The sequence below is a fragment of the Myotis nattereri genome (genome assembly GCF_964212035.1).
Source record: "Myotis nattereri genome assembly, chromosome: 1".
Lineage (NCBI taxonomy): Eukaryota > Metazoa > Chordata > Mammalia > Chiroptera > Vespertilionidae > Myotis > Myotis nattereri.
The window spans coordinates 40,728,099-40,750,050 of record NC_138075.1 but is presented as its reverse complement, the minus strand read 5'-3'; the positions used below and the strand labels follow the sequence as shown (position 1 = coordinate 40,750,050).

Genomic DNA, 21,952 nt, shown 5'->3' with positions numbered 1-21,952 from the left:
CAAATTATCTTCCAAGAGCCAGGAAAGAGCCAGATCTTTCCTTGGAATGTGCAGGATTTGGACAAGTTAGGCCTGCTGAGTTAATACTTCCCTGCATACCTTGTTTCAGTGAAGTAGTCCTTTACTACCTTCTTGAGAAAGGGTGCTCTGTAAGCAATTTTTTGAGACTTTTAATGTCTGAAATATTTTAATTTTGTCATATTTGAGTGATAGTTTAGATAGGAATAGAATTCTAGGTTGAAGATAATTTTCCCTGACAATTTTTAAAGTGTTGCTCCACTTCCAGTATTGCTATTAAAGTTTGAGAGCCATTCTGATTCTTGATCCTTTCTATGTGACTTGTCCTTTTCCTCACTGAAAACTTAGATTTTTCTTTGACCCTAGTGTTCTGAAAGGATGTTTCTTCATATGGGTCTGTTTTCTATCCATTTTGCTGGCCATTGAGCAGCCGTTCAATTTAGTCACATGTATCCTTTAGTTTGGGGAAATATTCTTTAATTTTTTAATGATTTTTCTCTCCTCTTTTGTTTCTGTTCTCTCTTTCTGGGACTCCTAATATTTGGATGTTGGACCTCCATAACAGATCCTTTTCTTATCTCTTCTCTCCTATTTTTTCTTATTTATCTTTATTGTTGAAAGTATTACAGATATCTCCTTTTTTCCCCCATCGACCCTCTTCATCCCATTCCCATCTCCTTCCCAGACCCTTCACCACACTAGTGTCTGTGTCCATGGGTTATGCATATATATATGCATATAAGATCTTTGCTTAATCTCCCTCCCCCCCCCCCCGCAACCCCACTTTCCCTCTGAGATTTGTCAGTCTGTTTCATGCTTCCATGTCTCTGGATCTATTTTGTTCATCAGTTTATTTTGTTCATTAGATTCCACAAATAAGTGAGATCATGTGATACTTGTCTTTCTTGACTGGCTTATTTCACTTAGCATAATACTCCTAAGTATTATGCTCCATGTTGTCTCAGAGGGTAAGAGATCCTTCTTTTTTACTGCTGCATAGTATTCCATGGTGTAATTGTACAACAGCTTTTTTTATCCACTCATCCACTAATGGGCACTTGGGCTGTTTCAAGATCTTTGCTATTGTAAATTGCGCTGCTATGAACATAGGGGTGCATATATCCTTTCTGATTGGTGTTTCTGGTTTCTTAGGATATTCCTAGAAGTGGGATCACTGGGTCAAATGGCAGTTCCATATTTAATTTTTTGAGGAAACTCCATACTGTTTTTCCATAGTGGCTGCACCAGTCATTTTGCTAAATTTTTTTTTTTGACATTTTTTTCCAACTTCTAGCCCGTATATTCACTTTTTCATTCCTACTAGCATGTTTAATTTCTATTAGCTCATTTTTTATTCTCTGATTTTTTTTTGTAATGGTATCATGTTTTTGTTTTACAAGTGCAGTGTCCTATATCTCTGACTCTAATAAGGATAGGGTTTTGTTTGGCTTTTTGTATCATTTTTTAAAATTATATTTTTTGTTTTGATTTTTATCTTTTATTAAAAACTTTGAGCTATCTGCTTATCCTTGGCTATCTGTTCATAATTAAGAGTAGAAGCTGTAAGCCTGTGGGTGAGGCATGTAAACACTGAAGGGTGATCTAGCTAGATATAATTTTTTAAATATATTTTATTGATATCAGAGAAGAAGGGAGAGGGAGAGAGAGATAGAAACATCAATGATGACTGGGAATCATTGATCAGCTGCCTCCTGCACACCCCCTACTGGGGATCGAGCCAACAACCGAGCATGTGCCCTTGACCAGAATCCAACTTGGGACCCTTCAGTCCGCAGGGCAATGCTCTTTCCACTGAGCCAAGCCAGCTAGGAACAGATAACTTTTTTAATTCTTGTCTTTTCTTCCTTTCTTTATTGGCCAGACAATTTTTTAGGTAACCCCTGATGCTAAATTTTGATTTTCCCTCTTGGGTGATCAAGTTTCCTCAGGGGGAAATAATATTCTAATCCTTCACAAAATAAAGGTGTAGTTTACAAAATGTTGAGAACCTAATCAGGGAAGAGGGTTGAGGCAAGGGAAAATCCCTATACTTGATATTCATCACTCATCTCTGTTTTCAGTATGGTGCCAAACTGTCAGCTGTGCCTTTCATACTCCAGGCCAGAGTTACCTCTCCAGAAAGTAAACACCCAGACGTCTGCCAGGATGAATAAGGGGCATTTGCCCAGGACATGGACTAAGGAAGGAGATTTAGGATTTAACTGCTCCTAAAACATATTTTATCATCACCTGTTTTAGCCATCTCCACCTCTCAGTTCCAATGAGACTTGGTTCCTATGCTTTTTAAATAGCCTGAAACATGTATCAGGTTGGTTCTCAAACCTCCTCATGACTGGGTTGGAATTCATCTTTCTTGGATAATCACACATTGTGTTGGGGTCTCCAGGACCACCTTCAGCTTTGATGACTTGCTGAAAGGACTCACAGTTGTTACACTCCTGGTGAAAGTTTATTACAGTGAAATCAGCAGAGGAAAAGAGAGATGAAGTAAGGTCCAGAGGAAACTAGGCACCAGCTTCCAAGAGTCCTCTCCCAGTGGAGTCACAACTATGCTTAATTCCTTCTGTAATGAGTTGTGACAATGCTGTGAAATGTTATTTACCAGGGAAGCTCACTGGAAACAGTGCCAAAGTTTTTTATTGGGTTTTACTGATGTAAGCACTCTCTGCCTAACACATCCCCAAAATTCCATAATCCCAGAAGGAAAGCAGGTGTTTAGTATAAACTATATTGTTTGCACAAACAGTTTAGGCACAGTGAAACACCCTTGTTATTTAGGGAGTAGTGGGAATCCTCCCCAAATCCAAGTTCCCAAATGCCAGCCAAGAACCAACCTTGCTGGTCTGAAAAGCAGGCTTTTCGAAGGATAGCAGTCTCAGGCCTATGTTAATTAACTCTTTTTTGCACACACAGCTGCTTTCTGGATTCCAACATTTTTTATTCTATCTTTTCCCGTTCTACTCAAACATATAGTTGTATGCCTTTTAAGAAAATCCTTTTACTATTGTTTTAGTGGAGTTTCAGGTGAGAACAAAATTAGATATATAAAAATCATTTTAAGCAACTCAAAAGAAAACCAACTAAACAGAGAGATGAAATTTTAAAAAGTATTAGTATTCCAAGAGACAAAAACATATTGTATCCTAGAAGGAAGAAATGGCTGCTGTAAAGAAAACTTTTTTTTTAGATATGTTTTTATTGATTTCAGAGAAAGGAAAGGAACACGAGAGAGAGATAGAAACGTCATTGATAAGAATCGTGGATCAGCTGCCTCTTGCACGCCCCCTACTGGGAATTGAGCCTGCAACCTGGGCATGTGCCCTGACTGGGAATTGAACTGTGACCTCCTGTTCATAGGTTGATGCTCAACCACTGACCCACACCAGCAAGAAAACATTTAAAAATATATATTTTTATTGAATCCTGGCTGGTGTGGTTCAGTTGGTTGGGCATGGTCCTTCCTGTACATCAAAAGGTCACAGGTAGGGTGCATGTAGAAGGCAGCTGATTGGTGTTTCTCTCTCTCTCTTTCCCTTCCTTTCTCTCTCTAAAAAAATCAATAAAACATTCTAAAAATAAAAAATATTTTTAAATGTTTTTATGGGTTTTTGTTTTTGTTGTTTTTTTTTAGAGAGAGGAGAAAGGGAGAGAGAGAGAAAAAAAATCCATGTGAGAGAGAAACCAATTGGCTGCCTTCTGCACTCCCCCTATCAGGGATTAAGCCTGAAACCAGGGCCTGACCAAGGATCCAACTGATGATCTTTTGAGCTACATCGGCCAGGGCTAAAAAAATTTGTACAAATAAAATATATGATAGACATTGAAAGACAACATCTGAGAAAAGTCTGGCTTTTCAATTTATAGCTAAAATAGCTTAAAGCCTCACTGTTTTATATGCAAGTAGTAGCAATTGTAAGTTTGGGAATGGTGCACTACTCCCCATAGCAACTTGAATATTTGAGATGGAAACTCTGGATAACTGTGCTTTAAAGCAATCCACATATTTGGATATATGAACCTATCCATCATGAAGAAGAGATTATGTCCACCACAACTTATTTTTGCATCAATTCCAAATTTTATATAGATATGTTCTCCAGTTTTTATTTCTGATTCTTTAAAAGTGGGAAATCAACTTGACAACAAGAAATTCTATAGGAAAGCATCAGTTTTAATTATTTTAGTTTCCTGGCCAGTGTGGGTCAGTGGTAGAGTGTTGACCCGAGCACCGAAGGGTCTCAATTTGATTCTCAATTAAGGGCACGTACCTGGACCCGGTTGTAGGTTCATTCCGTTTCCCAACCCCAAGGATTGGAGCGTCTACAGGAGGCAACCAATCGCTTACATTGATGTTTTTTTCTCTCTCTCCCCATCCCTCTCTTCCACTCTGTCTAAAATAAAAAAATAAATAAAAAGTTTTAGTGCTTACCATCTTCAAGCAACATGGGTCTACATGCCCTGAGGGACAGAAAATTATATACAGCTCCAGTGTAACTCTTCCTCAAATTTTGTGATACCTCTATTCATTAAACTTACATTAGGTAGCATTTACAAATAAAATATATTTGTCATATTCTTATTTTCTCTTTATTTGAAGAAATAAATGGGGACATAAAATATGGAAGTCTGAATTTTTAAGTGGAAGTATCATTTCAGATAACTTATAAATAGGTTCTATATTTAAAAATAAAGTATTCTTGCCCAACCAGTGTGGCTCAATGGTTGAATGTCAACCCATACATCAAGAAGTTACGGGTTTGATTCCCAGTCAGGGCACAAGCCCAGGTTGCAGGCTCGATCCCCAACAAAGGGCATGCAGGAGGCAACAATCAGTGTTTCTTTCTCTACCTCTCCCTTCCTCTCTCGCTTAAAAAAATAATAGAAACATGTTTTAAAAAATAAAAATAAAGTATTCTAGTGACAAACAGTATTTTAATTCTTCATTAATTCAAAAATTCTAAATCAATATTTTCTAAGTTAGGGGCTACTAGTTTGTGAGATACATATGAAACATTTGATATTCATCAACCTATATAATTCTTCATACTTTAATAAAGAATATCTTTCTATAAATGCCCATTTATTCAGTTTTTCTGGTATTAAGAAAGACCTGGAAAGATAAGGCCCCTCTGACATCAATTGACATCAGAAAAGTCATTTAGACATATGTTATTTACCATTCTAAACTTCAAAAAATCTACATAAAGTACGTTTGTTATGTTTCATGAACTACTCTTCACTACCTTAATAAATAAGATACGATTGCTTGACATTTATATATTATATTTTTTTACTCAGGATCATATCCTCTTAGCTAAATTCTATAAAATACTTAGAATCTAATATCAGATCATTGTTTTTAACCGTACTGTAATCTAAATATGATTAAAGTACCAGGTGTGTTTATGTGATGCATTGTAACGTATTTTGCAAATCTTAGATAACAGTTGACCTTTAATTATTTCCTTATTCAGTTCAGCTCCCTCTCACACCCATTATTTATCCCATCCCATGACTGTAATCTTATGAATTACACTTCCCACTATGTCCCTATTCTCTTCATTTGAACCTTTTAAATGCTTTCACTGAAATCTAGCTTTTTCCAGCTGACACTTTGTACCTTAAAAACTCTCCATGTCAACTTGTGGAAAGAACAATCAGCCTATTTTATGTTTCCCAACACTACTTACTGATGTTATACCATCATCATCTCTCTGAAATCTATGCCATCTGATTAGGTCATCCTTGGCTGTAATAATAACTTCGACTTTCCTGGGTGAATCAGCACTTTCTTCTGGACTGGTCTCTTGTTATACAGGTCTCTTTTGAAGCCCACATTGATAACCCACTCCTTGTCTCTCAATTCACTGGCTTCTCAGAGCTTTTTTCCATTTCTATGTGAGCCATCCAACAGCATGCCCACACCTTGGATCAGCTCTTAAATGAAGCAGTTCTTCCTGACCAGTCTCATCTCTTTTTTCCTTATACATCTTGAATGCATCCCTTTCCCTGATTTCCACTCTCGTCTATACTTTAATTACTTTACCCCTTCTGTTTACCCCACTCCATTAGCTCCTTTCTGATGTCATTTGTATTTAGAACCAAGGGTCAGTCTAGTAGTCTTCATCCCTTGGCTTTTTGCTGTGGTTCATTTGCCTACTTTTTATTTCTCTACAATAGTTCCATGTTCCATTTCTAAATTAATACATGAAAATGCAACCTAGTTATTTGCATTTTATAATGGCATCCACTTTTTTCTATTAGATTGTTTTAATTTGAAAATCAGGAAGCTTTACTGATTTTAAAATTCACTGTCAGCTGCCTGATTTTAACTAGACCTCTCTGCTTCTCAATGCAACATTTTCTTTTGTAACCCTTCTAGTGGTGTGTTCAAAATGTTTTCTATATTCCAAGTGCTTAAATCTAACATACCTTCCAGGAAATGACCTTGCCTCCTGCCCCTTGGTGGTCAGTGCACATCTTAGCGAGCGGTTGAGCAGCCTTGTTCAGTTCTGCTCTTCGGTCTATTTTGCATATTACCCTTTTATTATATAGTACTAGAGGCCCGGTGCACAAAAATTTGTGCACTCGGGGGCGGGGGGGTCCCTCAGCCCGGCCTGTGCCCTCTCGCAGTCTGGGACCCCTCGGGAGATAACGACCTGCTGGCTTAGGCCTGCTCCCAATCCCTAGGTGCAGCCCCTGGTCGGGCTCAGAGCAGGGCTGAATGGGGAGTTGGGGCGCCGCCCCCTGTCATGCACAGAGCAGGGTGGATCAGGAGGTTGCGATGCCACCCTCAGTCACGCTCAGGGTAGGGCCAATTGGGGGGTTGGGGCACCGCCCCCTGTCACACTCAAGGCAGGGTCGATGGGGTGGTTGCGGTGCCACCCCGTCACGCACAGAGCAGGGCCAATCAGGGGATTAGGGCGCTGCCCCCTGTCATGCACAGAGCAGGGCCCATTAGGGGGCTTGGGGCTCCATACCCTGTCACACACAGAGCAGGGCCAATCAGGGGGTTGGTGCCCCGTCATGCACAGAACAGGGCTGATCAGGGGGTGGAGGAGCTCCCCCCTGTCACTCACAGAGTAGGGCTGATAGGGGAGTTGGGGCACCGCCCCCTGTCACACACAGAGCAGGGCAGATCAGGGGGTTGGGGCGCCGCCCTCTATCACCCACAGAGCAGGGCCGATGGGAGTTGGGGCGCCGCCACTGTCACACTCAGGGCAGGGCCGATGGGGAGGTTATGGCTCTACGCCGTCACACACAAAGCAGGGCCCGTGTGTGTGTGTGGGGGGGGTGGGGTTGGGGGGCTGCACTCTGTCACACACAGAGCAGGGCTAATCAGGGGGTTGGGGAGCTCCCCCCTATCAGGCACAGAGCAGGGCTGATCAGGGGGTTGGGGCGCCTTCCCCTGTCACGAACAGAGCAGGGCGGATAGGGAGGTTGTGGCACCACCCCCTGTCACACAGAGAGCCGCAGGGCGATCACGGGGTTTGGGCGCTGCCCCCTGTCATGCTGATCCCGGTGCCGGGAGGCCTCTCGGCTCCGCTGATCCTGGTGCTGGGAGGCATATTACCCTTTTACTATATAGGATAGAGGCCTGGTGCATGGGTGGGGGCCAGCTGGTTTGCCCTGAAGGGTGTCCTGGATCAGGGTGGGGGTCCCCACTGTGGTGCCTGGCCAACCTGGGTGAGGGGATGATGGCTGTTTGCAGCTGGTCACACACCCTTCAGGATGGGGGTCCCCACTGGGGTGCCTAGCCAGCCTGGATGAGGGGATAATGGCTGTTTGCAGCTGGTCACACACCCTTCAGGGTGGGGGTCCCCACTGGGGTTCCTGGCCAGTCTGGGTGAGGGGCTGAGGGCTGTTTTCAGACTGGCGGGTGACTGAAGCTCCCAACTGCCCTTTTTTTCTTTTCTTTTTTTATTCTGGGCCATCTTTAGCTCTGGCTCCAGCTCTGAGGCCTCTGCTGCTGAAAGCAGGTATCTGGTTTGTTTGGGTTCTATAATCAAAACACTGTATCAACTCCAGCTCTGAGATCCCGGCTGGCTGAAAGCAGGTTTCTGGGGTTTTGTTTAGCTTCTATATTTGTAACAATGTTTCAAACTGCAAGCTCAGAGGCCGGCAAGGCAGGCGGGGAATGTTGGTTTCCTCCATCACTGAAGCAAGCAAGCAAGCCTCATGTTAGCTTCAAGCTGCCTGGCTGCCAGCCGCCATCTTGGCTGGCAGTTAATTTGCATATCGCCCTGATTAGCCAATGGGAAGGGTAGCGGACGTACAGCTAATTACCATGTTTCTCTTTTATTAGATAGGATTGGTTTCAGGTCTACAGCATAGTGGTCAATAGTAGCCTTTACATTGATATCAGATTAATGAAATCCCATATTTTAGAGTGCCTACATAAGAACTTTCAATATTTTTCCATTACCTATATAATAAAATACAAACTCACTAGTAAGGAACCTTCCACACTGTGCTCTCAAAATTTTTTGTGTTTATTTCAAACTAGATGCCCGGTGCACAAAAATTTGTGCAGTCGGGGTGGGGCGTCCCTCAGCCCAGCCTGTGCCCTCTCACAGTCTGGAACTCCTCAGGGGATGACCACCTGTTGGCTTAGGCCTGCTCCCCAGGGGATTGGGCCTAAGATGGCAATCAGACATCCCTCTGGCAGCCTGGCACCCCTCGGGGAATGTCCACTTGCCAGCGGGGAGCAGGCCTAAACTGCAGTCGGACATCCTTAGCGCTGCTGAGGAGGCAAGAGATGCTCCCACCACCACCGCTGTACTGGCAGCCATCAGCCTGGCTTGTGGTTAAGCAGAGCTCCCCCATGTGGGAGCACACTGACCACCAGAGGGCAGCTCCTGCATTTAGCATCTGCCCCCTAGTGGTCAGTGTGTGTCATAGTGACCAGTCATTCCCAGTCCTTCTCCTGTTAGGAGAAGGACTTTTACTATATAGGATAGTATTACCCTTTTACTATATAGGATAGAGGCCTGGTGCATGGGTGGGGGCCAGCTGGTTTGCCTTGAAGGGTGTCCCAGATCAGGATGGGGGTCCCACTGGGGTTCCTGGCCAGCCTGGGTGAGGGGCTGATGGCTGTTTGCAGCTGGTCACACCCCCTTCAGGATGGGGGTCCCCATTGGGGTTCCTGGCCAGCCTGTATTAGGGGCTGATGGCTGTTTTTAGGTTGGCCACACCCCCTTTAGGGTGGGGGTCCCTGCTGGGGTGCCTGGCCAGTCTGGGTGAGGGACTGAGGGCCGTTTGCAGGCTGGCCAGCGACTGAAGCTCCCAGCCTCTCCTTTTTTTCTTTTTTCTTTTTTCTGGGATTTATTTACCTTCTATAATTGAAACTTTGTTGCCGTCCCTGGAGCTAAGAGCCGGGCTCCTGCTTGCCCCAGCTCTGTGGCCACAGCCTGCTGAAAGCAGGTATCTGGGGTTTGTTTAGCTTCTATAATTGAAACTTTGTTACTTTCGGAACTCAGAGCCGGGCCACAGCAGTCGGGGAACCTTGGCTTCCTCCATCACTGGAGCAAGCAAGCCTCCTGCTCGCTTCAGCTGCGTGGCTGCCAGCCACCATCTTGGTTGGGTTAATTTGCATATCTCTCTGATTAGCCAATTGGAGGCTTAGCAAAGGTACAGTCAATTACCATGTTTGTCTATTATTAGATAGGATTCTTCTTACCTACCTGCTTTACTTTGTTTAACAAGTATTTGCAGATCTGCTGTTTGCAAGGCTTTGTGAAGGAAGGAAGTATACTAGATATGGTATCTGCTCATTATCCTTGTGTCAATTTTTTGGTCCCTTGTTTCTTTTTACTACTTCACTGCATCTTAGGGGAAATAATCTTTGTAGAACACTCAGCCATAGTGCTATAGTAAGTAGTTCCATTTTAGGGCAAAGCATGAGTAATATAATGAAGTTCAGTATCAGTGACAAGTCATTGAGCACAATGTCCGCCTCATAATAAAAGTTTAATACATGTTTAAACTGAATTAATTCTGTTTGTTTTTAACACAGAAATTTAAGCCTACAAGAAAAAATTCTTAATTTATTGTCTTAAGCCTTAGAACACCTGCCTATTTTTATTTCATGGTAGTTCTATTAACATTTGAACTTTACTTGTTACTTGTAGTTGTATCATTTTGAAATACAAAATGAAAACAAATTTAAGAATTTTCTATTACACATTTTCAAAACTTTTTTCTATACTCTCTTTATAGGTTATATGTAAAGTCAGATGTGCCACTGAACTTGACAAACACAAGTAAGTTTCATGAGTAGCAAGGTTTAAATTTTATTCACAGTGGACTTCTCAAGGTTGAAGGGCATGGTGGTGAAGGGTGCCTTAGCAGTTTTATAGAAAATCAAATTAGATTAGTTCGTAGGAAGTGAATTGAATAACCCACAGTACTTTCTCTTCAGCCATATTGCTGCCTAATACCTTTTTTTGCTGCTCTGCTACTATTCCTCCTTCAGATGTCAGAGGTAGTTTCATAGGGTCTACAAACACTAAAGTTAGATTATGCTGTTTGGGGAAAGAACGTATTGTATAGCTGCATGAAATAACTAATATTTCAATACTGATTTCCCTCAAAAATTCAAGCCAGGACACTTGATAACTATGCAACTCATTTAACATCTCAATGCTTTGGTTTCTAAAGTGCTATAATCCCCAGAGTATATTAATAATTTCAAGATCTATTTTAGGTTTAAAACTAGCTGATTATTGTAGTTATTATTTAATCTGAGAGAATATTAATATCTAAACTTCTCAAACTAAAATCTTTGTACTTTGCATGTACACTTGACAAACATTGCTTGTTACAGATTACTTTACACATTACCTTCAATTTACCATGCATAAACTATAGCCAAAGGCTGACAATGATTTATGACTTCCACTATTGAAAGAGATCCGAAATAAAAGATATTAGTATTCCAAATAAATTTCTGGATCATATTACTTTGGGGTATAAAATGTATCTGAACTGGGATTGCTTTCATACGGATAGCTGTTACAGCTACTTGATGAAGATAGCCACACCTTACCTGAAGAGTTTTTATGAGATGGTCTAACTTTTCTTAGCAAGTTTTTAAGCATTTCATTTTCAGAGTTTCTCTGTATGCATAGTATATATGCAACTTTATAAGAAGAGGAGGTGTTGATAAGTGCTTGAAACTCTACTGTCCTTATGTTCTCTAGTCATGTTTGAAAGTAATGTTTGCTATGGATATTCAGAAGTTCATAAAATTAAATATTGTCTAAAACATACTTCCCTTACCTCTTAAAATTTGTATTAATAATCACTTTAAATTTAGGTAGTTTATTAATTTTCCAGGCAAATTATAAAAACCTGGTAATTCTTGGAATGGAAAGATCAATGAAAATATGCTTAGTAGTTAAAAAAAATGAAAAATTCAGGATTGCTTGAATTAGTGTTAAAATAATCCTACATTCTTCTTGGTAAAGGCAATTGAATTCAAGTCCATGTGAAATTATTTTTAAATTCATGCTTTAAAATCTAATGCCATTTTAAAATGCTTTAGATACTAATTTTATAACGATAGCTCAAGTAACTGAGTGATTATTAAATTTGTATTTAATGAAATTGCAAACATTTTGAACTGAAGGAATTATTGTACCTAAAGTAACACACTAATAAATTTAATTTCTCATTTGTTTTATAATTATCTAATAAAGTCATTTCTTTTTCTTTCAGAATTCTATTGCATTTGGGCTTTATATTGGCAAGCCTTATCTTTTTAGTGGTGAACTTGACTTGTGCAATGATAGTCCATGGAGATGTCCCAGAAAATCAGTTGAAATGGACTGTGTTTGTTCGAGCGTTAATTAATGATAGCTTGTTTATTCTTTGTGCCATCTCTTTAGTTAGTTATATATGCAAAATTACAAAAATGTCATCAGCAAATGTCTACCTCGAATCAAAGGTAAGTATATTTCTTAAATTTTCACTTAAAAATCTAACTTCAGCCGGGACTGGTTTGGCTCAGTGGATTGAGCGTTGGCCTGCGGACTGAAGGGCCCCGGGTTCGATTCTGGTCGGGGGCATGTGCCTTGGTTGCGGGCGCATCCCCAGTGGGGGGTGTGTTGGAGGCGGCTGATCGATGTTTCTCTCTCATCGGTGTTTCTAACTATCTCTCTCCTTTCTTCTCTGTAAAAAATCAATAAAATATATTTTTTTAAAAATCTAACTTCAAGTTATCAACATATGAAGCATATTTTAATGGGAAGATAATATATTCTTTAAAGAATTCTAAATGTTGGGAACATTTTTGAACATGAAGGAGTGGTCACAAGAAGTTAAAAAGTATTCAAAACTTGGCACTTCACTAACCGATGATTTTTATAAAGCTTATACTAAGCATGTTATATTTTCTATGATTTATATCTTTTGTATTGGAGGCTAATTAAGTGAAATAACCCAAAATTTATATTAATGTATCACAAATAATCTAATACATAAAGCCACAGTAATAATTTAATATTTACTGTGTAGGGGTGGCAGTGTGGCCATTAATTACCATATTATGTCTACATACATTTGGGTTAGCAGTGTTAAGATTCCATACTGGTAAAGTGGTGTTTATTTGTATTAAGGTTTAGAAAATGTTATTTCACCCCATAATATGAAGTCCCTATGATATTTGAAACAGTTAATCATGTAACTAAATTTATAAATGCCTTCATTCTCCCTTATACTTTGGATCAGCAAACAAAAAAACAAATGCTAGCCCATTAACAAAGAACCCTAGAAGTTTCTATTGTTGTTGATTAACATTGTGGGTGAGCCATGAATCAGTCATCAAAGTGTATGTGTGGCATTGGATATGGGGGTATAGATGCGTGGTTATTGGGATGTGAGTTTATACATGTAAATGATCTCATTTGGCATTATTGTCTATTCACAGAAAATAAGCAAGATAGTATCCTAAACAGAACAGTTCTCTGAAATATTTTTAGACTTCCATATTGTTGTTAACCTTAATATAGTCCTAGTAAAGTCAGGTATTATAATTAAATGTATGGTAGTCAACTTGTCTTTACATTTAAGTGGAGACTTTCATTTGACTTTTTAAATATATGTCAGTTAAATGCAGAATAAATATAGAAATCTATATATATAAAAGCCCAGAGACCAGAATGGTGGAACAACCAGAACGACCGTAACAACCAGTGGCTATGATGCACACTGGGGCAGCCAACCAGCCTGATCCAGGCCCCAATTGGCTTGCCCCCAGCTGGCCCCCAACATCCCAATCCCGGGCAGGGCCAGTTGGCCAATTGCCTGTGGCCCCTCCCCCCTGCCAGCCCGGCCCAATGGGGCCCCATCAGGTGCACCGGCTGGACCCCACCCATGCACAAATTCATGCACTGGGCCTCTAGTATATACTAGTATATAATGTTGTTTATGAAGAGAGAAAGAAAAGGTGTGGGGAAGGGAGAAGAGACTAAACTTAAACTTTCAAACCTATTCATCTTATATGGAAAATAATTTTATTCAACTTACGTTCTAAAAAGTTACTAAATTTAAGTATTCTAGCTAATTCTGGTTTCAGTTTAAGTGTTAAAAAAATAATAGTTACTAATATGATACATAATCTTTTGGTGTAGCAATAGCACCCTCACTTAATATAATAACATCACCATATAATTCATATGTCTTGCTTGTCTAGTGATAAAGCATAAATAGATGTGGTTGACTTTGAAGGTCTTTTCTGGTTACCAAATAACTTTTTCTAAGTTTGTTTTTAACTTGCTTTGAAATAGATAGTTCTCTGAATATAGCAATATTCCCAGTCTGAGAAGAAAAGTTCATCTGATAACTCCTCCAGAGTTATTTCAGACATCTTCCCCTAACTATCAAATGAATGGTATTCACTTTGCTATTTTTTTAAACTCTTAAATTTAAAAGGTGCATGGATTCAGAATTCTCTAGGAATATTACAGAGACATGTTCAAATACATACCTATAAAGGTAAATATAAGATACTGGATTATTTGTATTATATTGTACTGTCAGGTCATAAACTTCTTTATTTAAAGAACACATCATCTTTTTTTTTTTTAATTTATTGCTTAAAGTATTACAAAGGGTATTACATATGTGTCCATTTTATCCCCCCGCCCTAGACAGTCCCCTAGCCTCCCCTATCCCCCAATGTCTTATGTCCACTGGTTATGCTTATATGCATGCATACAAGTCCTTTAGTTGATCTCTTACCCCCCTACCTCCTGCCCCCCAACCCTCCCCGGCCTTCCCGCTGCAGTTTGACAATCTGTTTGAGGCAGCTCTGCCTCTGTATCTATTATTGTTCAAAAGTTTATAATGGTCTCTATTATCCATGAATGAGTGAGATCATGTGGTATTTTTCCTTCATTGACTGGCTTATTTCACTTAGCATAATGCTCTCCAGTTCCATCCATGATGTTGCAAATGGTAAGAGTTCCTTCCTTTTTAGAGCAGCATAGTATTCCATCGTGTAGATGTAAGAATACATCATCTTGCTTTCACGTTCTCCTTGTAAAATTACTCAGTTCAGTTTTGGGGGTTTTTTTGTCTGTAACAATTACAGTAATGGCCATTTCTTTGATTCAATCAACAAATGTCTATTGAGCCATGTGCCATCTCTTTTTTCACGCTGATACTGTTTCTTGGTATCTGTAAGAGCATTTCCTTAAAGCTCAGACTTGAGTCTTCTGTTTTTCTCATTTTATTCCTTTCTTCTACATATTCAGTAATAATGAGATTTTCCATAATTTGTCTCAAGCAAATCTGAGCTACCTTATTTGTAAGTGTCACATAGTATACTTTCCTGTCTGTATCCTTAGGTTGTTTCGTCTTTCAGGAATGCCTTTTCCCCTCCCAGTGCTCTCTGCCTGTTTGTCCTTATCTCACCTAACTTTAAAGGCATAACTCTAATCTTTCCCCTTTTTAGGAATCCTTCTTCATCTACAAAATAAAATTGAGAAATACCACTCTATCTGAATTCTCTTAAATCTTTACTTTATTATTTTACCAACTAGAACAGAACTATATGATTTGGTTCCCTTTTTCAAAGTAGCAACTCCAGCTTGCTTTTTAAATATGTTATTGTCAATTTGAATAGCTTATTTCTGCTTTTATTTTTTTATTTTCTTACATTTTTAAGGTTATTTTATATCATGTTTATGTTCTGATATAGATATTTAATATATTATTTTGTAAAATAATAAAGGTATTTAGAGCAATATGTTTTCTCAAGTACTGCTTTGGCAGCTCCCTATAATCTTGTTATATTGTTATTTATATTCTTATTTAACAATAACAAAGAGCATTTGCTGTTTAGATTTCAAACATGTTTCAAACATTACATTTTACACATCAATGTAAACTAGATATTATCTCTGTATAAAATTCTTCCTTCAATTCACTTTGGCGGGAAGTCTAAAATTCAGGCATCTGTCCTGTTCAGGCCCTCTAACTACCATAAGAAGTTATCAGTTTTACTCTCTGCTTGATTGTCCATGCATATGAATCTGGTATACTAAACAATGTAGAGATTTCTGCCCTCCAGATTTTGGTTAGAGAAAATAAACCCTCAATTGTTAAATTCAAAACTTTAATTTCCAAAAAGGTTACCTAATGGAGGTATGGTCTGTCCATTTCCCTCCCTATCTAGTCTACATTTTATCCTCAGCCCAATCCAGATCATTGCAGAGTTTGGTACTAAGGCTGCATTGTACCCTGAATAGAGTTGTCTTTTCCGACCTACACTTTGATACCATGCTTTAACATACATCAAGAAATATGTAGCCAAAACCGGTTTGGCTCGGTGGATAGAGCGTCAGCCTGTGGACTGAAGGGTCCCGGGTTCGATTCCGGTCAAGGGCATGTACCTGGGTTGCGGGCATATCCCCAGTGGGGGATGTGCAGGAGGCAGCTGATCGATGTTTCTCTCTCATCGATGTTTCTAACTCTCTCTATCTCTCTCCCTTCCTCTCTGTGAAAAATCAATAAAATATATTTTAAAAAAAAAAAAAGAAATATGTAAAAAATTTCTTGTAAAAAATATTTATCTTAAAATCATCTCTGTATATAAAAGCCTAAGCAACTGTTACGACTGAACAACTGGAATGACCTGTCAACCAGTCCCTATGACGTGCACTGACCACCAGGGAGCAGATGCTCAACACAGGAGCTGCACCCTGGTGGTCAGTGCGCTCCCACAGCGGGAGTGCCACTCAGCCAGAAGCTGGGCTCATGGCTGGCGAGTGCAACTGCACTGGCGGGAGTCTTTCCTGACTTCATAGCAGCACTACTGAGTGGTGGTGGCAGGCACAGCAGGCCCCGGGATGAGCACAAGCAGCGTGGCAGCCAGCCCCGGATCCTCCCTGGCCGCCTGCCACTTGGCACACCGCTACATCCCTCAGGGGATGTCTGATTGCCCGTTTAGGCCCAATCCCTGCAGGTCTGGCCTAAACCGGCAGTCAGACATCCCCTGAGAGGTCCCGGATTGCAAGAGGGCACAGGCCAGGCTGAAGGACCTCCCCGCCCCGTGCATGAATTCATGCACTGGGCCTCTAGTTATTGTATAATATTGCTGAGAATATTGTCCACACAATGCTCCCCAGAAAAGATCTTTTCCTCCAATTCAGTACCAAGTAAAACATTATTGATTAAATCCTTCCTTTCTCTGGTTACTGTGTTGGTCAGTGGCAATTATGTGGCTCATCAATCATAGAAGACCTTGTGATATCCATTTTTGGTTCTGACTCTACTTCTAGTTCCTTCTCAATTTTTTATCACCACCTCCCTCACTCCCTACTGCACACACACATTCCTATGTTCATTTTTTTTGTGTGTGTGTATCTATAACTACTCAGATTCTCTTTTGCAGTGTGGGTGATATAAATACAAAGTTGGATTGGATATATTTTTGGATTTGTTTATATCTTTTTTCAGGTATATCAATTTTTTAAATTAATTTGTAAAGACCTTATTGAGAGACTGTGTATTATAGTGATTAAGAGTTGGAAACCTGGGATCAGAGAGATAAGGATGTAAATCCCATCTCTCCTTTTTATTGGCTGTATGACATTAGAGAAGTAGCTTCACTCTCCTGATCTATAAAATGAAACTAATGATAGTGTTAATCTCATAGGTTGTTATGAGGATAAGAGTAGTATCTACCTTATAACATTGTTATAAAAAATAAATGAAAATGCATATAAAGTGCTTACTTAGTATAATGCCTAGCACTTGGAAAATGCTTATAAATGTTAGCTATTATCTCTTTTTAAAAAATATATTTTTATTGATTTCAGAGAGGAAGGGAGAGGGAGAGAGAGAATCATTGATCTGCTGCCACCTGCACACCCCCTATTGGGGATCGAGCCCACAACCCAGGCATGTGCCCTTGGCCAGAATCGAACTTGGGACCCAGTGCAGGCTGACGCTCTATCCACTGAGCCAAGCCGGCTAGGGCAAGACATCTATTTTTTAATGGAAAAGTAATTTATCAGCACAAAAGGTTTACAGTGATGGTAGATGCTTATCCTATATAATAAAAGACTAATATGCAAATTGTCCCCTCGGGAGTTCAACCGCTCACTATGACGTGTGCTGACCACTAGGGGGCGACATGGAACGAAGGAAAGCCCCGGCCGGCAGGTGGAAGACCCCAATGAGCCCTGATTGCCAGCCAGGCCTAGGGACCCTACCTGTGCACAAATTTCGTGCACCGGGCCTCTATATAATAAAAGCCCAGCAACCATTATGGCGGAACGACCAGAATGACCAGTTGCTCTGATGCTCACTGACCACGAGGGAGCAGATGCTCAACGCAGGAGCTGCCCTCTGGTGGTCAGTGCGCTCCCACAGCAGGAGCACCACTCTGCCAGAAGCTGGGCTCATGGCTGGCCAGTGCAGTGGCAGTGGCGGGAGCCTCTCCCACCTCCGCGGCAGCGCTAAGGAGCGGCAAACTAAGTAGTAAGGAGCAAGCAGGCGGGTGGTAAGGAGCGGCGAGGCAAGTGGTGAGCGAGCAGGCGGGCGATAAGGAGCAAGCAGGTGGGCATTTAGCAGTGAGGGGTCCCAGATTGTGAGAGGGTGCAGGCTGGGCTGAGGGACACCCCCACACACAAATTTTGTGCTTCGGGCCCTTAGTCTATATATATAAAAGCCTAAGCAACTGTTGTGACCAGAAAGACCAGTTGACCAGTTGCTATGATGCACACTGACCACCAGGGGGCAGATGTTCAATGCAGGAGCTGCCCTCTGGTGATCAGTGCGCTCCCACAGCCAACCTCCTGTGGCCGGCCAACCTCCCATAGCCCCTCCCCTTTGCAGGCTGGCCAACCTCCCATGCCCCCTTCCCCCACCCCCAGCCCCCAGCGGGCTGGCCCTCCCGACGGACTGGCCAACCTCTAGGTCCCTCCCTCCTGCTGCCCGGTCCCCCCAATAGACTCCAATTGGGGTCCATCCAGCCAACCTCCCAGGGTTTCTTCCCTCCAGCCGGTTAGCCCCCTGATAGGCCTCAATCACCGGCCAGGCTGAGGGACCCCACCCGTGCACGAATTTGTGCACTGGGCCTCTAGTTTCTTATAATGGCAAGTTGGGAATCTGTATGAAAGACCACTCAAAACAGGTGGGGATAAAAATTAAGCTTTTAGGCTTATATCTCTGATCAGGGACATGTACAATTTTATATCTGGATAAGAATGTAAAGTAATTATTGTGTGATGCTCAAAATCAGCTTGTCTCCCAGCCCAGAGGGCCATTTGCAAATAACACATGCTCTCCCTCTTTCTCCTGAATTCCTAACAGTTTTAATTACTACAGAAATCTTTCTGCCCTACGTTCATTCAACCCTTAATCCATATTAATTAATCTGTTGAGATGAAAGGCAGCAACAGCATCTTGCAGAGATACAGTAATATTCCACTAAATTATATTTCTGATCTTTCACGCAGGCCAGCAGATCCCGTAAGACTAAAGCAATTGTTTATAGTAACATAGGCCATAATTTAAGAAACAAGATAAAATACTATTAATGCTTTTCTTTCACCATCCTGAAATATGACTTAACCAGAATTTGGGGAGGATGGTGGTGGCGAAGTAAGTATGGTTGCCACTTTTCTAATATTGTGTTCTTTCTTGAGTTACTGAGATTTACTTTATCCATCTTGAACTGTGGCACTTCTTTAGTTTGTTGCCTGTGTTACTCCAGTTCTTATATCCCAAGTCTTATTTCCTATTCTGTTGCTGGTCCTATTTGAAAAATCCTTTACACCTTGGGTTTGTAACTTTTATCTGAAGAATAGTGACCTAAGTTCAAGTAGCTTTCCCCTTATACTCTACCAGTGGTTTTCAACCTTCCTAATGCCGCGACCCTTTAATACAGTTCCTCATGTTGTGGTGACCCCCAACCATAAAATTATTTTCGTTGCTACTTCATAACTGTAATTTTGCTACTGTTATGAATCGTAATGTAAATATCTGATATGCAGGATGTATTTTCAGGGGTCGCAACCCACAGGTTGAGAACCACTGGAGACCCTTTTATTAGACCACTTGGCATTTTCAATTTCTTTTTTCTTTCTTTTCCTTTTTTTAAAAAAAATATATTGGTTTCAGAGAGGAAGGGAAGGGGTGAGAAAGATAGAAACATCAATGATGAGAGAGAATCATTGATCAGCTGCCTCGTGCATGACCCCACTGGAGATCAAGCCTGCAACCTGGGCATGTGCCCCGACTAAGAATCAAACCTCCTGGTTCATAGGTCAGTGCTCAGCCACTGAACCCCACCAGCTGGGCAGAATTTTTTTTTGTTTTTCCATGTCCAGAGGGTTCACTCAGTAATGGCCATCTACTCCGTAATGATAGGACCCTAGGAGCCAGAGTGCAAATGTCATTGTGTTTTAGCAGCATGAAACTATTTTTTAAACTGTGTAGGCCATATAATTGTCAAACTATATTTTTAAATTTACTAATTGAGACTAGTACTTTGTTTTCTTATTTTGATACTTAGTTTGGCATTTTAATTTCAAAATAGAAATAACATTTGTGACATGGCTTCAAAAAATATGTGCCGGGATCTGCTTCTAATAATGACTGCATAGCTTCTATCGGACCAACCTTCCACAGATAGCATAAATTCGGGACAAAATATAACAACACTGAAGGCACTGGAGAGCAACCACTTAGAAGAAGGAGATGACACTGAGTGAATTTCCTGTTTTTTACAGCTTCTAGGCTGAGGGAAGGTCCCATCCATGGGGCAGCCAAAACAGAAGAGCCACCTGCTGTTTTACTTGCTTGAAGAATTCAGAAGACAAAATTCAAGTAACTACCACAGATGGAAAGTGAGTGGGAAATCTCAGGAAGAAGACAGCCAGACAGAGGAAACCCCAAATTCTGATTATAAACTATGCCAAATTTTTACCTGATACCTGAACTCCACATGTGCAGGACAGACTCCAAGCAGCACAGTAAAGGATAAAGAAATTAAACTGATATTTCAGCTGCTATCCATGCTTGGGAGACAGTCTGGGATTTGAGTCTAGCCAAGTTGTTTGCCGAAAAGAGAGAGAGAGAGGAAAATCAATACTCCATACTTTTCTAAGAAAGAGAACTGAACCCATGTTTCTAAAACATGTCACTCACAATGTCCAGAACATAGTCCAATGTTATCAGATATCTGAAGAAAAAAAAAATTAATTCATATATAAGAACAAAAAGCAAAACTCAAAAGCAATTATTGGAAACAATCTTGCCCAGATAACCTAGATGTTAGATATATCAGATAAAGGTTTTATAATATGCTCAAGGCTGTAAAGGAAAATATACTTGGATAAATGAATAAATAAATAGGACATCTCAAGAGATAGGGAAACTGAAAAAACACAAATTCTAGAATTAAAAATACACCATTTAAAATGAAAAATCACCACTTGGGCTTAACAGCAGATTGGAGATAAAAGAAGAGTCAGTGAACTTAACTCAGCAGAAATCATTCAATCTGAACAGAGAAGGGTATGGGGAGAAGAAGATAATATAATGAACAGAGTCTCAGGGCCTACTCATGTATAATTGTAATACCCAAAGAAAAGGAGGGGTAAAGTGAGGTTGGAAAAAATATTTGAAGAATATTGACCTAAATTTTCCAGTTTTGATGAAAGACAGAAATGTACATTTTCATGTAGCTCAACAACCCCAATCAGGATAAATATAAAGATAATCTCTCCTAGGTCCTGGATAGTCAAAGTGCTTAAAACCAAAAATAAAAGAAAATCTTGAGAGCAAAAAAAAATGACCCATACATAAGGAAACATTGACTCAAATGATCACTCATTTCTCATCAGAAATAATGGCGGCCAGAAGACATGGAAACAAATCTTTAAAATGCTGAAAGAAAAATGTCAACTCTGAAATCTATATTCAGTGAAAATATTCTTAAAGAGTGATGAAGAAATAATGTCTTCTGATAAAAGAAAAATAAGAGGGCTGGTTACCATCAGACCTGTACTACAAGAAATGCTCAGAAAATTCTACAGATGGGAGGGAAGTAAAAGTAGCTTGAATTTCATCTCTTCAGGAAGGAATGAAGAACACAAGAAATAGTTGATATGTGGGTAAATATAATTTCTTAATTTATTTAAAATATAACTGTACAAAGGAAAAATTATAACAATGTGAGGCATACATATGTATATGACATATAATTCTCTATAATATTTAACAACTATAATATAAAGGATGGGGCTAAATGGACCTATATGGTTGCAAAGTTCTTATATTTTATATCAAGTGGCATAATATTAACTCTTACTTATACTGAAAAGTTTAGAATATATATTATAATCCCTAGAGCAGTGATTCTCAAACTTTTTGGTCACAAGACCACAGTACACTACTA

At 40.2% G+C, this 21,952-nt stretch overlaps 1 protein-coding gene across 1 annotated transcript in view; it reads left to right on the top strand.

The window, feature by feature from the left end:
• GPR137C (G protein-coupled receptor 137C) overlaps positions 1-21,952 on the top strand; it is a 54,552-nt gene that overhangs the window by 17,714 nt on the left and 14,886 nt on the right. The window contains exons 2-3 of the mRNA XM_081113232.1: positions 10,258-10,301; positions 11,758-11,986. Coding sequence (XP_080969358.1) covers positions 10,258-10,301; positions 11,758-11,986 — 273 coding nt within the window. The remainder of the gene's footprint in view (positions 1-10,257; positions 10,302-11,757; positions 11,987-21,952) is intronic.